Source organism: Heliconius melpomene, chromosome 5 (assembly GCF_056956725.1).
Source record: "Heliconius melpomene rosina isolate 202511_hmr_F chromosome 5, ASM5695672v1, whole genome shotgun sequence".
In the NCBI taxonomy this organism is placed as follows: Eukaryota; Metazoa; Arthropoda; class Insecta; order Lepidoptera; family Nymphalidae; genus Heliconius; species Heliconius melpomene.
In genome coordinates, this window is record NC_140393.1 from 4,875,528 (window position 1) to 4,893,280 (window position 17,753).

At 33.3% G+C, this 17,753-nt stretch overlaps 1 protein-coding gene across 4 annotated transcripts in view; it reads left to right on the plus strand.

Annotated features, from left to right (window-relative positions):
• The window catches only part of LOC146538980 (uncharacterized), a 74,636-nt gene that overhangs the window by 17,829 nt on the left and 39,054 nt on the right, over positions 1-17,753 (plus strand). For 2 of the 4 annotated variants that reach the window (XM_085185601.1, XM_085185605.1), the window contains exons 1-2: positions 13,462-13,537; positions 13,868-14,044. In XM_085185601.1, coding sequence (XP_085041727.1) covers positions 13,496-13,537; positions 13,868-14,044 — 219 coding nt within the window. In that variant the 5' untranslated portion in view covers positions 13,462-13,495. Of the gene's footprint in view, positions 1-13,461; positions 13,538-13,867; positions 14,045-17,753 lie in introns of those variants that run through there. The other 2 variants (XM_085185602.1, XM_085185604.1) reach the window with 2 other exon arrangements.

Below are 17,753 nucleotides of genomic sequence, written 5' to 3' on the forward strand. Positions count from 1 at the left end.
AGTTACATTGGCTGCTTATTTTATGTTTCAGGTTACGACACGAGTGAGAGTGTATTTTAATGTCTAAATTCTCCATTGCTTCCCCAGCTGCACTGTTAGAAAAGCACATAATATAACTTTTATTAGTGTTGAGGGTTAAAAGATGATTTTGAAGCCATGTTGATATCAGAGATAAACCATTCTCGGCAGTAGTTTTGACATCATCCCAAGTTCTGTCGTGGAAAACAATGACAGTATCATCAGCATACATTATCAAAGATGATTTGTCTAGTTTGAGTTGACATAGTTGGTTAATGTAAATTAAAAATAACAGCGGCCCCAGGGTGCTGCCTTGTGGCACCCCGTATTCACAGGGCAGGTTGTCACTGAATTGATCTAAAATTCGTACGCACTGCACGCGATTGTTCAGGTAGTTATTAAACCACTGCTTTGTTATACCACGAATACCAATATCATCCAAAATAGAAATAAGTTTGGGAATTGGCACGGTGTCAAACGCTTTTTTTAAATCGAGGAATACTGCTAAACATTTTTCTCCTTTATCTAAGTGAGATGTTACAGTGGTGGTTACCTTGAGCACCGCGTCCTCTGTCGAGTGATTAGGTCTAAACCCATACTGATTGGGAGCAAGTATTTGATTTTTGTCTAAAAATGACAAAAGTCTTTTGTGTACAATTTTTTCTAATATTTTAGAAAGCGTTGATAATAATGAAATGGGTCTATAGTTCGAAGGAATAAAATCATCTCCACTTTTAAAGATGGGAATGACCACTGCTTGTTTAAATATGTCAGGAAATATTCCTGACTCCATAGATAAATTACATAAATGAACAATAGGCTCGATTAATACCTCATGCAATGCTTTTACCATTATGCCACTAATGTTATCATTACCTGAGGATCCTTTCTTTAGTGAGAATATAATTTTCTTGACTTCCTTACAATCAGTAGGAGACATGAACATTGAGTCGGCAATATGTCGCTTTCTTTGATTTGAAACGCCTGGCAGCGATGTTGTGCGCACACGCGTTTTGCGGCCTCTTCGTCGGCGCCGTCTGATGGCCGAGGTCGGCGTACGGGCGTCTGCGGTGGCAGGGTGCCCATTGGTGAGTCGGCGGCGGAGGCAGCCGCGCTGGCGCGTTCGAGCTCTTTTCCCTTGTCGTTCAGGTACATGGCAATATGCACCATGAGCGACCGGGAAAGAGACCCGCGCTTCTGCAACTCGGACACAACAAGCATGTCCGAGTTAAGCTGCGACTGCGGCGAGAGTGGCGAAAGATCCACTTCAATGCGGGGCGGAGCGGAGGGGGAGCGCTGCGGTTGCGGCAGCTCCTTGGAGGCGGCCCTGGAGGGTCGCTGAGGCTTCGGTGTCGTCAGTGCGGGGGCGGTCGTCTACTCGGCCGAGGTGGGCGGAGCGCCGAGAGAGCACGCGGTAACATCGCGCGTCTCCGGTGTCCGTCGGGCATCCTCGGTGTTGAGGGGTCTGCGGGGTACAGAGCCGGGGAGGGTGGCTTCGACGATCGGCATTGATCGTCCTGGTGTCGCGGAGGCACGAGGGCGCGAGCGAGAGCGGTCTCGCTGGGCGCCGCTGCGGCCGCTCATGGTGAGCTGGCTGGCTTCAGTGCCCGCGCGCGGCAGTCATCGATCGCGGTCAAACGGAACGACGCAAGGGCGTCGGTGTCGCGTCGCGGCGCCGAGGGGCGCTGGCGGAACTTCAGCAGTATTTGCGTGATAAAATATTGTTGAATTCCTTAGGACTGGTAGGACTCGTGCCGCTGGAGTATGCAGAGGTGCTTTTGACTATAAGAGTGCTGGTAGTGGAATTCGCCTTATCCCTAAGGTTGGTCGGCTTTAATACAAATTCGGGTGTCCCCACCCCTTTGGCTCGTTTCCCACGATGCTTTGTTTCTCATGGAGTTATTATATGAAATTCCCTGGAAGTCGGAAATCAGCGAGCCTATTGTCATCGACATCCAAATGTTCATGTGCCCCAACATGTGCAGCAGGGTTCTCGTAATGCTTTGAAAGGACTTTCTCTCGGAGTCATAAATCTACCAAGGGCCCACATGCCGTCGGGCACTTGTTTTATATTTATTATCTTTTATTTAAACCATGTGTTACAATAATGTTAGACTAGGTTGACTGTCCCCCTCCAAAATCGAAGTACATGTTTCGAACGAAACCTGGATCTGAGAATTTAAGCATAAATTAGGCATATCAATATAATAATAGTTATAATAGTTGTCAACCATATTATACTATGTCGTGATTTTCATAGTTAAATGTTGGAATTTCATTTATTCTCCATCTTCATCAGCTGTAATTCTTTTTTTTTTAATATTTCCTTTGCATATTAATGTTCTAGTTCAGTATAATCTTCGACATCATATATTTCATTTACATTGTATAATTACCGTTCGCATTATAGGATAGGAACAGGGAAGGTTGTATTGGATAGTAGGTACAATTTTTCATATTTTCTATATACTACTTTACACAATTATCAATAAAAAAAAAATAATAATATTAAACTTACAATACAATCTAGTATTTACTGAAACAATTTTATTTTAATATGTTCTAAAATAATATGTATACTTTGATATCTGTGATTTACATCTTTCTAATTTATGTATAATAATTTTTATTTCTAACTTATATAATTATTATATAGCACTTTCCTTCTAATATTCGAGTAGGTTTTACTACATTTTCCGAAGGGTCTAAATACTTGAACTTGTATCCGAAAGTATACAGGGTGGAATTGACGGCACCACTTTAAATGAAACCACAGTTTTAACTACTCTATAAAAGCCTAATATAATTCAGAAAAAAAATAATTCCCAAAAATGAAAAAGTTATTTTTTCAAACAAAATAAATAATAAAATAATCGTTTTAAAAAAAAACGCCATTTGTAAAGTGTTACATTATCACTCACACACTTACCTGTCAAAGCGGCAACGTCGCACACGCTTCATTCAAGAAATCGAGTCGCAGCAACTAGCGTAGGTATGTAGGCAACGGCGGCGAGCTGATGTTAAATTAACGCAACACTTAGGAATACACTTTACACACACTTTTATTGAATTATTTCTATTAGGTTTTTAATTTTACTTTTGTTGCACTACAAACACATTTTTTATGTTCCCGTTTTAAACTAACACTCATTTTTAACATGTTTACAAAATTATTACAATAATAGCATTTTTTTTCACTTTTTTTAACAATAAATATTACATTTTCTGTCCACATTACATTCAGCTCGATAATGACCCATATTATTACACTTGAAACATTTAATATTTCTTTTAATTGTAGGATTTCTTTTTACAATAAATGCAGATGATGATGACACAATTTCCCCCCGTAGTAGTATTATGGTTTGGAACTTCCAAGCATTCCAATTTTTTATTCCTTCCAGTTTTATTACTGTGCTGTTTCCTTTCCATTGTGATTGTTTATTTTGCTTGTTTTTCTTTTTTATTCCTTCCCGGCAACTTAACCTCCAAATTTCAATACCAACGCCGAAGCGTCGCGTGAAGTAACGCTGTTTTAATCTCGCCAGTATTTCTAATTTTCTACGATTGATGCAAACTTCTTTATTATTGTTACGACGTGGCCTGGGCCCATAACCCGTTGTATTTATATGGTTTAGTAAATAGCATTCAGCTATAGTCCGACCCAACTACTATTGCGCAGAATGTACGCGCCGCACCGATTCTATGGGAATCCCCGGTAATCGGTGCGGCGTGAGCGGGGTGTCTTTGTACAGATAACAAAATTCATTTTTAATATTGATTGATTGTGCAATATAACACTATAATTCATAATAAATGTAGATTATACTTTTTACGCATGATTTGATATTAAAATAATTAATAAAATTATCAATACTATTTACAAATAATTACTAAATATTAATTTATTTCGTATTGAGTTTTCGCAGGTCCTCGTGTAACATTATAAAACTCGTTTAATATTTAATTTTTATACGATTTTCTATCAAAATAATCATACAAATATAAATAATAATGAAAATTTTAATAAAAAATTTAATAGTATATTCGATAAGTATTTTAGTTAATGGCAACTATTACAATGTTTTTAATTATCTGTGTGAGAACAGAACTTAGCCGCGGAACGGCTAAGTTCTGTTGTATTTACATTATTTTGTTCGACTTTATACGTTGAATAATTATTAAGTGTTTTAAATGATTTGGATGTTGTTTAATATTAATTTTATCATTAATCGGATTTCTAAAATCGTGATGAATGTTTCGTGATCGTGATGATGTGATTACTGAGTATTTTTCTCAAATGTGAAACTATTGTGTCAGTATTTGAGTGTACTATCAAAACATACATTTTTTTAAGACATTTCAAACAAATGTTGAGTTTTTAATATTACTTATGATGTAAATATTAGTGATAGTAAAAGGAGAATGCGACAACGACGATGTAAAACTAATGTTAAATGTAAGTACCTATCTATCGTAGTTCAATATCATTTTGTGTTAAAAATTTTGAATATTACTTTGTGGGTGGTTCAATAACCATGCAGTATTTCTAAATAATTTCATAATAAAGGTGATATAATAAATTGACTTAAAGTAGGATTTTGTTAAACAATTTTAATAAGAGGTTTGAACGTTATTTAGATTTATAATAAATAGGTAATTGCGTGACAAAGAACGCGAGATATCGTTCTTTCTCGTTCGGTTTTGTTTTGACGAATGTAAAGTAGAAGTTTGGCAACGCTTAGTAGTATTTTTGTAGTAGTATGTGTATGTGTGCGTCACACGAAATACAGGTATGGAGAAAAATCGTGAAATGAAAAAAAAATCCTACGTCCAAACTGTTGAGGCATCTTGATTAATTTCTTTAGCTTCGAGTTTGAAATTTTTTACCCTATATGCAGTTTCAATTAAAGAAGCGCAGCCTCTTCCACCCTGTAGAGGATTCTGAAACAATTAGTTCCTCTACGTGATAAATTTTTCCATTACTTATTTTATATTTATTATGCGGTTCTATACTTAAGATTTTGTATGGACCTAGAAATCTTGATTTCGTTTTGTGCCTATCTATCATTGAATTTTTTAAATAAACCTTATCATCTATTTTAAATACTTTTGGAGGCTGAATCAATCTATCATTCCTATAACTCTTTTGTTTTCTACATAATTCACAATTTAAAATATATTTCTTAATAATCTTTCGCATATTTTCAAAATAATATTTTTCCAGTAATTGCTTATAAACACTTTTAATACCTGCATGTTTATTATTTAATAAATGATACTCTTTAATTAAATGTAATTGTTCCTCTTTTTTATCTATCTCTATTAAAAACTTAGTATATCTTATTGGCTTAAACTTACTATGACCAAAATATTTCCTATATACTTCTAAAACTTTATAATAAAATTCTTCATTAGGAATTATAAACGCATATTTTTCTTTACTTAAATATTCTAACATAAAATTTTTAATAACCTTTTCCTCATTATTTGGTGGAATATAAAAATACCACATACTTTTTTCATATTTCGCGTTTTCGTTAGGCGCACTTTCAAACACTACACGTCTCAAACGTTTCGGTGGATAATTGTTAATAATTGGTATGCCACTATCACTGTCTTGTTGGCATGAATTTATTGTATTACTTAACTCAGTATTTACAGGATTTTCTATTTTCATTTCACATGGTGTACTGTCTAACGATATTTTCTCATCGCAATGAGCTTGTAATACATTTAATGCATCTTGATCGTGATTCTCTTTATCTTTCACATGTTCTATACTATGTGATGTTTTTTCGCGGTCGGCAACTTCGTGAAAATTTAAATTAATATTATTAAAATTATTTTCATGGTGGAATACTTCCTCAGCAACAATACCTTTCCCTAAATTGACCTGACCAGAACGCAATGGAGGGGCTGATTGCATTGAAACATCCCCCATTTCCTACGGGATCCTATTTGTATTAGGATGATATTGATTCCTTTTAAAATAACTATTCTGCGGCCTAGTAAAAAAATTATTTGCATTCGGAATCCGTTGATTTTTATGATGGTTGTAATTATTATTATTATAAAAATTATTATTATAATTATGTCGCATCGGAAAATTATTCGATCGCGATGTAGACGGATAAGCTTGTCTTTGGTTATAATTAAAGTTCGATTTATATTGCGGTACATTCGATTTATTTTGATGTACATTACGCGGCGGCGGTAAGACGCTAGAAAAGTTTTGTTTAAAGTTGTCATATCTCCCTTCTGCCTCTAATTGCAATATTCTAGTTGCCGTTTCATTAAAATTACAGTTAGATACATATATTTGGTCATGATACGGTAAACTTTTCCTTAGGGTATTTTGGGCGGTATTTATGTACGGCTCCATTACCTCATCTACTAAAAGTTTTTCACTATATTTATCTAATAATTTACATCTAATAAAAAATAACTTTTGTTTTATTTCGAATATAAAATCTTTGTATAAACCTTTTCTCCTAACATTTGCTAACTCTATTAATAACGTATTTAAATCTCTATTATCTCCGCATTCGCTTTTTAATGCTAATTCTATATTATTCCATTTAAAATCATGCTCAATCATAGATATTGAAATAGCAGTTTTAGATTCTAATTTACTTAATAATAACAAAATATTTTGTGGCGTATCTCCACCCGCTATCTGTAGCCATTGCTTAGCACAATTAATATAATTATATAAAGTAAATGCATCGCCATTATACGAAGGGACGAACGAAAGTAAGGTTTTTGGATCCATTGTTTAATGTAAACACGGGACTCTAAAATGGTAGGACGACTGACTTGCGCTACTTTCACTACTCTCACTATCAGAAGGAGAGTGAATAACACTACTAGTATTCCTATAGCTATTATATACAAAAGTTGGGAGTTTCAGATGGGAAGGAATGGTGACAAAGATAATGCTACTTGGTACTTACAGAATGCTCACCACGGCAGCTTCCTTGATCATTTTCTTCCACTGATAACAGTATTTTTACGTATTTATATGGTTTCGTTGCCTAGCCATAGTCTTAAGAGACTTCGTGAAACTTTTTTGCGGAATTACTTATGATTGCGCGTTTTGTTCACTTAGCTAGGCCCCACGTTGGGCGCCAGTAAAAATATCTTAAACTTTGTATATAAAAACTGTTTTATTATTAAAATAAAATACATTTATTATTAAAACTAGTTCTTAACTATAAGAGTGCTGGTAGTGGAATTCGCCTTATCCCTAAGGTTGGTCGGCTTTAATACAAATTCGGGTGTCCCCACCCCTTTGGCTCGTTTCCCACGATGCTTTGTTTCTCATGGAGTTATTATATGAAATTCCCTGGAAGTCGGAAATCAGCGAGCCTATTGTCATCGACATCCAAATGTTCATGTGCCCCAACATGTGCAGCAGGGTTCTCGTAATGCTTTGAAAGGACTTTCTCTCGGAGTCATAAATCTACCAAGGGCCCACATGCCGTCGGGCACTTGTTTTATATTTATTATCTTTTATTTAAACCATGTGTTACAACAATGTTAGACTAGGTTGACTAGCTTATCACTAACGGAGAGTGGAGTTATTCTGTAAGTATAAACACGTTTTCCAAATGCTTTTTCGATTAATGTTACATTTGGAAACTGTGATGAATGCGTAATGCATTATTTTTATGCTATATTGCTTCGGTAATGATTTGCTAAATATCTCCTTTTAACAAGTATTTTGCATACCTCACACTTGATCATGTCAATGTTTAATGGTTGAACTGATGGTTCTGAATCCCTCGAAGTTGAAGGTTCGCTTGGACGTCTCACTTTCAACACTTTTTTATTGTTATCTTGAGCTACGCGTTTCAAGCCTCTGCCAACTTGTAAGCTGGTTAACAAAGAAATAAATAAGTTTTAAATTCAACATCTCATAAATTTAAACAGGAAATAAAAAGAAATAAATAAAAAAAACATTAATAATCATTATTACTTATTGCTTTTCCCCACTTTCACTTATGTTGAACAAAGCTTCATCAAATTGTGAATCAAAAGTCTTTGACTCAATACTTGTGAATTTATCGTTGAAAACTTCCATAGCACATTCTGCTGATTCAACAATCTCGCAAATTTCGTCCAATTCCTTGTCAGTCCAGCAATTACTTTCAATCTCCTGTTCTTCAGTAAATAACACACTAGTAACATGATCACACACACATTTTCAACTACTATTTAACTCAACACGAATTAATTTAACGCAAGACAGTAAATGTTAGTATGCTAGAAACGTTTTTGGCTTTTATAGATTCTTTGTAAAGGAACAAACCTATTAAAATACCGGAAGTGATAACGATAATATTCAAACTGTATGCTTATCACTTATGACTAATAAAGAAACAATGGCGTTAGCAATAATGACAAATCTGTTACAAGTTTGAGCATGTCTAAAATTGTACAGTAACAACTAAAAAATAAATCAAAAATATATATTAAATGAGAAGTTTTTAATAAACAAAAGATTGTTTCATCGGCGCACAATTATTTGAAACATTATATAATAAAATATTTACATTATATTATAAATACAATGGAATAATTTAAATGAGAGAAATTGCAGGATTTCGGTAGGTTAGGTTAGGTTAGACATTTTTTTATTATTGCATTTCGATTTCTTTTTATTCAAAGATCAAGAATCAATAGTCAAATCAAAGCGCCACGGATATCGTAGTCTTGCCAAATACAATAGAACTATTTAGATTTCATAAAAAATAATGATTTAAATGAGAGAAATTGCAGGATTTCGGTAGGTTAGGTTAGGTTAGACATTTTTTTACATTTTTTTATTCCTGCATTTCGATATAGAACTATTTAGATTTCATCATCAAATCATCATCATCAAAAATATCTATATTAAATGAGAAGTTTTTAATAAACAAATTATTAGTCAACATAGCGACAGAGACGGACACTGTGGTGTCGTTAATTCCCTATTCAGCATTAACCACAAGCTCGAAAAAAAAAACCCGCCTGCCTTTATAGCAACGCAGATTTAGATGCATTTGCACGTATTGGATAATTGGAGTTGAATGTATTATTTCAGCGCGATATATTTGGTTTCATATTTTTTGTAGTAGTTATTAGTAGGTAGGTTTTTGTTTATAATTTCTTCCGTTTAAAAATAGTCATTTAACTATCTAAAAATAGTCATTTAAATATATTTTAATAAGTACTTGAAAAGATTAGTAGCACAGATTTAAAATTACGGTACCTACAAAAAAATCCTTGCTGTGTAAAACAATTGGAAAATCCTTATTGAAACTACGAAAATGCGGGTTGCATTAGGGTTTAATTAATTTACACATTATCTTAAGTGCTTTGCAAACATACATTATATGAATAATCCAGTAGTAAAAGCGGGCGAAGCCGCAAGGGGGTCGCTAGTTGTATATATAAAAAACCGGTCAAGTGCTAATCGTAATCGCCCACCGCGGGCTCCGTACCAATTATGGGATTATACTCGTAAGTCATCGTATAGTTTATTTGCGACTGTGTTTGGCAATGGGTACAAATTTCGGAGTTCTAGTTTCCGAAATATTCGCAATTTTGTAAATTAGTCGAAAAATACCGTACTATTTTATTTTGATCAGTTATTAACACCTTAGAAATCATGTTGATAAAATAATTAAATGAAAATGAAATCAAATTAAGTTAACTCCACGCTCTATCCCGCAGACAGCAGGGTAGGTAGAGGGAACCTAGTGTTAAGATACTCCATTCTACGCTTTTCGCCGAATTCTGTACGCATTGCCTCATTGCATTAGCCTCGATACCATAGCAAAGAAATAGAAATATAAATTTAAATAATTATTTCATCTTCTCGAATGGGGATCGAACACACAACCAGTCGGTTTTACAGTCACATTTGTGCACCTGCACCACTGACCTCAAGTAATAATAGCTCAGAAATTTATTTTAGAAATAGCAATTTAACGCCATAGAAGTAAAGTCAAGTCCTACTGGACTCGGAGTCTATTTAATTCAATCAAAGAAACAAAAAATAAAATCTGTTGTCTCTATAATTTTAGTGTAGATATCGATGCACCTTCCCTCTCACCCCCGCAGAGTCACCCACTACGGTGACATTTTTAAATTTGAATGGAATGTCCGATTTTAATAATTGAAAAAGTATTTTATAGGTAATGAAATTATCTTTTTAATTAATTTAATACGTATTAACGCTGAGGTATGAATTTTATATAAGGTATAATTAAAGTAGTTGGACATATGGTATCACCGACTTTTTTATAGATATTTTAACCGAACGATAGACACCGTTGAACTTGCCTAGAGAATTGAGACTATGACTTCCCGAAACGTTGAATATTGATTGATAAAAATGGGACTGTTGGAGCTTTACGAAAAGATAGGTACCAACAACGTGGTAGTCGAGGGTAGGTGCAAAAAGTGACAACAGCTGATTTTTAGAGCTCTCACAGTTTATTAATTTTTAAAATAGTTTTTACAAGTGTTTACTATATAAAAGTAATGAGTTAAGTTGTCTAACCTGCCAGCAGTGTGATTCCTTTAAAAATTTCCATCATTCTACAAAAAGCATAATTAAACAAGTGACCTCAAGTAACCTTGAAGCAACTGTGTATTACATACTTTTTTAAAATATTCTCAAGCATTACCATGGATTCTATTAAGCACTCGATAGATGAGCTGACGCAGCACTTCAATTTTCAAATGGCTGAATTTCAAAAAAGTTTAAACAATGCAAGCAACACGGCAAGCCCAACAACTAACATTACATCCCAGTTCAATACTTTTAGATCTTTTGTATTGAATGCTCTGGAGGGGCTTCAACTTCAGGTACAGCTTCTTACTAGACAGTATGACAACATGGAAATGCGAAGTAGTAGAAAAATATTGTTAGTACATGGTGTCACTGAACAAAGAAATGAGGACACTGCATCGCAAGTGACCCAGGTGCTGGCCAAACATCTCAAAGTCTCAGATTTCTGTGCAGATGACGTCACTAGAGTCCAGCGCCTGGGTAAAATCTCCCCAGGGAAGTCAAGGCCCATTTTAGTCAAGTTCAGAGACCAATCGCTTAGGAATCAAATATGGTACTCAAAATCTTACTCTCTGAATTTCTAACCAGTTATTGGCCCGGACTGTAAGCGTCATACTATAGTTCACTGTGCGGAACTTGATTGTATATCCACCAATTTAGAACCTCGAAGTCAAGGTACATGCGCTCATACTACTGTCAAGACAGCTGCTGCAGCCAAGCCAACTGTTCGTCCGTCCAGAGTTGTAAAAAAGTAACCTGTTTGTTTACGCTTCTGTTTCACAGATTTAGTGAAGTGGGTTTTTAGTATTAAGTTATATGTTTTTTCCTTTCTTTAGTCCACACTTATCTATTATTTGTTTGGTTCTTAATATTCAATAATGTTGTTTTTAGTTAACTATATGCAAGTTTACCCACTATTTTCATTTTCTTTTTGTTAAGCGATATAAACAAACGCAATAATGACAGTCAACATCTACATAGTGATAGATAATATATGTCGCTAAAATCGTTTCGTTATACGATAACAAGTCTTGTGTATTTATGTAATTTAAGATTTTTTTTTATGACACAGCGTTTCTTTATTATCATTCAATACGAAAATGTTTCCGTATATGAGACACAGCTCTCTGACAATCTTCTTTTTTCGACACCAGAGCGAAGAAATGATAATATAAATTTAAATAAATATTTCCTTTTCTCGAGTGGGCATGGAACCCACACTCAGTCACGTTTACAGTCAAATATTGAACATACAGCTTTTACATATAATACGTATTGTCTTTTTCACCGGTACTATTGTCGCCATTTGCTTTTATTAATTCTACACAGTGCCATTCATCACAACCTCACGATTCGTTATACTATATTGTTTTAATAAGGCATACGAAACTGCTATTATTTTATTATCCATACCTATATTATAAATTTGAAAGTAACTCTGTCTGTCTGTTTGTCTTTTACGCAATCAGGGCCAAATCGCTAATTTAATTGTGATAAAATACTCATATAGAGATACTTGAGGGTCTCGGGAAGAACATAGGATATTTTTTTTCTCATAATTTTAATATTTTCGATATATACTAATATATTAAAATACTTATTAATTTGACATACATATAATTTTGACATTTATTCGGCCATGTTAATAACAACCGTCGTTATGCGACCGTTGCTAAGCAACGATTTACAAAGTTTGTTGTTAGAAAACGTCACCCAAAATGAGCTTGCTTAATGAAAAGCTCAAAAGCAAGCTCTCAAGCAAGCAAGAAAAGCTCTCTATTGAAAACTGAAAATAATTTCATAAATATATTTAATAAATATTCGGTATTCGGTAAATATAGTTCAAGCGGGCGTAGCCGCGTTCGGGTCTATACTAGTACTATATAAATAAGAGTATATGTGGGAATGGTGAAAGCAGCAGTTATTATTAATTATTTTTAATTAATTATTAAGCAGTACATATCGTTATAATCTCTTACTCAATCTCATTCATTCACTCATCTCAGTCTCATTCAATTTTTTTCTCTTCATTTTTGAGAGATACCTCATTTTCTTTTAAATTATATATCAATAAAACTAATAAATCTGGCACGCTCGGATCGCCATAATTAAAGAACAACAACAACAAAACTAATAAAACCTCTAAACTATCCCACATTATATATTGTATATATAGAACAACAACGTTTACCTACAAAGATACACGTTGTTGTTACAGAATTTAGTAGTTAATTTAGTAGTATTAGTGTTGGCGGACTTGATTATTCGGATAATTATTTATTTGATTAATTAACTGTAATTTTAATTAAAAATGTGGTTAACTCCCATTTATAATTACACTAGACTGGATCAGTGAAGACGAATGTTGATAAATCGTATAGGGTACCCTTAAGTCTACACCTGTGGTTGCAAGTGGGGAAGTGAAGCATAGAGCAGTGCCTGAGACCTTTCACCTCATTTAGAGTCCTTAGATAATATTAAGTTGTAACTACCATCCATCTTTGAAGTGTTAACAGGTGTTTTATATTTTATTAACGTTTTTTTTTATATTTGTTTCACTTCTGATTTCTAACATTATATTAAAACAAAAAATATACATGAGTGCCTATGCAAATTCAAGTTGGTAACATTCATAAACTGAACTTCCCGTTGATCTAGAATTCTGAAATCGTACGGAACCCTCGGTGGTAGAGTTGACCTACTTTCCTTGCAAAATATACCTATTAGCCAACTAATAAATAAATAAATAGATAGAACACTTTTAAGCCCAGCCCTATAATAAACAGCACAGCCCTATAATAAATATGCAATTAGCATAAATTGTATTATATGCTAGAAGTATATAAAGTCAACTTATAACTATTTTCCGGATCAGTCGAGCTCTTACAGAACGACCACTATCAAACACCAATAATGGCTATGGGCAACGTAATATTTGCTGTTCTAACAGCGCTGGTAAGTTGGTTGGTGGCGGTTTTTTATTCATGTTCTGTACTCAATTTTCCGTCTATGTTCCTTCGAGTCCTTTGAAAAGATCAACTAATAGAAAATTTTTCTTATATATTTTAAATAATAGATATATTATAAATCTTGTAACAAATTTGTAACCCGCACAAATAGTAGCTTGGACATATATTGACTGTGATATTATTTTTATCATTTCATTTGATGCTAAAAAATTAAAAGAAAATAAATTTTACGAATTATTTATTACCATAAATAATACAACCTTTGTAACATTTCTACATAAAACTTTTAAAACAATTATTTAATTTTATAATTCAGGTGGCTGTAAATTTTACTTTTGCTAAGGAAAATCCGTTAGAACTAGGAGATATCGCTTACGACCAAGTAGATGGAAACGAAAACCAAGGACCACCAAGCAAAGTAAATGATGACGAAAAAACGCAAGAAGGAGAAATGTCTTCTCGCTTCTCTATTAAAATCCCGTGTTACACACAGGTATGTCTTCACTACATTCTATTCAATAGGTCAACGAGAAGTAATAAAAGTTAACAAACAACATTTAAAATTTCACAAAATTAAGTTTGCAGGCAAATTTACTTATTTTGTATTAAAAGAACTACATTTATTAGTTTTCAATAGTTTTGTACTATTACATGGTCAGTTTGTCAGTGAGGAAACAAGATATTATAAAGAGTATAGAAAACTTGCTTGACTTACATAGTAAAACTAAATGTAAATTTATTATATGCTCTTTTCCATATTCTTCTTCCCTCACAGAAAAACGAAATAAATATATATATAACCTGAACTTAATATTATATAATACGACAGAACGTCATAGCGACGCATTTTTTTATTTATATTTAAATAAATTTATTTATAACAGCTGTAAGTTGACAGAAGATACATTGTATCTACCTTTATATTTTAAGAAACAAATTGCTACTTTAGTAGCATATAATATACAAAACCCCGTTGTACATGGTATAACGAAAGAAATTAAATGTACTAATAATACTTCTATAAAGTATAATGATGTAAGTTCCAATTTAAACTAGACAATAAGACAACGCCTAGGTCATTTAAATTTAACATTGTACATCAGAATATGCAAGGCCTAGTAGGCAACTGGAACTTGAATTATTTCTAAAAAAAATTAATATACATATAATGTGTATAACTAACTGAGCACTGGATCTCGAGATGCAACAATACAGTAAATATAGAAAACTATACATTGTCAAGTTCGTTCGTTAGAGAGAAGGCCATCCGCGGCGGTTCCCTTATATTAGTGAGAAATGACATACGTTGTAAATCGCGACCAGATATAGTAGCTCTCTCCGACGAACGCTCCATTGAATTGTCCTGCGTTGAATTCAATAGACATATTATAGTATGCGTGTATCGACCCCCCTCAGGTAGTTTTGAAGTATTTGAAGGTAGTTTTGAAGGATTTTCTTTAAGAACTTTATAGTTATTAATAACTTGAGTTCGAATAGTAAATCTTTAATCGTATGCGGAGACTTTAATATAGATATAATACAGGTGTCATCATTAAGCCTTCGTCTTCTAAACTTATTTAAATCTTTTAATTTGTTGAATATTTTCTCTGAACCAACTCGTATAACGAATACGTCCGCTACTTGTATAGATAATGTTTTTTTGTCATTGTGAGACTGTAGAAAAACAAATTATTACTAATCTTAGCTCGGATCATTGTGGTCAAATGTTTTCGGTAATAGATAAAACAGTCGCAGAACGTAAACAAATATCAATTAGACCAATTACTGAAGATAAAATTAATCTTTTTAATAATCAAGTGAGTGAAAAAATAGCAACCTTAGAAATAACCGGATTAAATCCGAATCAGGTATATTGTAAAGTTTTTAATTTACTCTCTACAGAGTTTGATAACATTTTTAAAGTTAAACAAATATATAGAAACTCGAAGTTAACCGAAGCAGAAATAAACTATATGAATTATATAATATGAGGCAATGGAAACAAGATCCGGCGTTCTTGTTAAAAGTTAGAAATTATTCAAAAATATTTAAAAAGGTATGTGTCCAGGCTAAGTCTATGCATATAAGAGCAAAAATTTTGAACTCTAATAATAAGATTAAAGCTACATGGGATGCTATTACTACTGTAACTGGGAGAGCTGTCAGTGAACCTATTAAATTAAAAGTTAATAATATAATCTTAAACTCAGATTTAGAAGTGGCAAATACTTTTCAATTTTTTTTTCCGATATACCTATCGAAGTAACACGTTCACTGCCATCATCTCCTTCGGAAGCAGAATTAATACTAAAAATCCATGTAAATAGTTGTAGACAAAATTTTGTGTTTAAGAATGTGTCACCAGATGAAATAGTCAAAACTTTTAAAAGCCTTAATTTAAAGAAAACCGGTGACCTATGGGGCATGTCTGTTAAAGTTCTTAAAACAATTATACCTAATATTGCTCCTTATCTATCCTATACCTATATAATTTTTAACAATTGTGTAGAATCTGGTACTTTTCCTGATTTAATGAAATATAGTAAAATAGTGCCGCTTTACAAAAGTGGAGATAGAACTGACCCTGGAAATTACAGACCGATCTCTGTTTTGCCGTCTCTAAGTAAAATATTTGAAAAACTAATATTTAATCAGCAAACAATTTTCTTAAATATTAACAACTGTTTCCATAGTGAGCATTCACTAAAGGTAGGTCCACTACGGATGCGGGTGCTGCACTCCTAAAGCACATTTATGACGCATGAGAGAAGTCACAGAATGCTATTGGAGTGTTTTGTGATTTATCCAAAGCCTTTGATTGTGTAGACCATGTAACTCTGTTGTTAAAACTAAAACATTATGGTATACAGGATACTGCTCTTGATCTTATTGCCTCATATCTAAACCGAAGAATCCAGAAGGTTAGTATAAATAATGTAAAATCATCTAGATCTCTAAAGATGGGCGTTCCACAAGGATCTATACTTGGTCCCCTTTTATTTCTTCTTATTTTAACGATCCGCCTTTTTATGTGAAGAACATATTGTGATATTGTACTTTTCGCGGATGATACCTCTTTAATATTTGAAGTTGACAGAAATAAAATAAACTATGACGAAGTGAATAGTGCGTTATTGCATATTCTTCGTTGGTTTGATGTTAATAATCTAATGTTAAATGCTAAAAAAACGGAATGCATCAAGTTTGCTTTACCAAATGTTAAAAAACATAATTTTAATCTAATAATTAAAGGAGAACCTCTTAATGTGTCGGAATCAGCTATTTTCTTAGGTGTTACTATAGATTCCAAACTCCAGTGGAACGCTCATCTGGAAGCACTTGCAGATAAACTCAGGTCTGCCGCGTTCGCAATTAAGAAAGTAAGACAAATGACGGACGTTGAAACTGCCCGACTAGTCTACTTTAGCTACTTTCATAGTATTTTATCTTATGGAATGCTGCTATGGGGCAGTGCTTCAGATATCAATTCAATATTTATTCTCCAAAAAAGAGCCGTGAGATATATTTATAATTTAAGAGCTCGAGATTCTCTGCGAGATGTTTTCAAAGATGCAGGTATTATTATTTGTTGCTTCCCAATTTATATACTATAATATTCTCTTTGTCCGACAAAATATACATTGTCATAGAAAAAATAGCGACAGTCATAAGATAGGAACGAGAAATAAAGATAAGATTGTTACACCAAGTTTTCGCCTCCAAAAAGTTAATAAATCTTTTATGGGGCTGAGTATACGTGTATATAATAAAATTCCGCAGTGTATTCTTAGTTTGCCACTACCAAAATTTAAAATATCGGTAAAAAAAATTCTAACAAGTAAAGCTTATTACACTGTTCAAGAATATTTAGAGGATAAACATGTATGGAATTAATGTCTATTGAATGTCAGGCAGGACAGCTGCCAGCTAATGTAATAGTAAAATATACCATTGACTTTGCCTTGCCGGCTCTTCTCAGCAGAACTGCCTTCCGAACCGGTGGTAGCTTTTTGTTCACATGTACATTCGACGATTCAAAAGTGCTTTTATAGTTTATTTGAATAAAGAATATTTTGAATTTGAATGTTAAATGCTAAAAAAACTAAATGTATTGAGTTTACTTTACAAAATGTTAAAAAACATAATTTTAGTCTACTAATTAAAGGAAAAGCTCTTAATTTGTCGGAATCAGCTATTTTCCT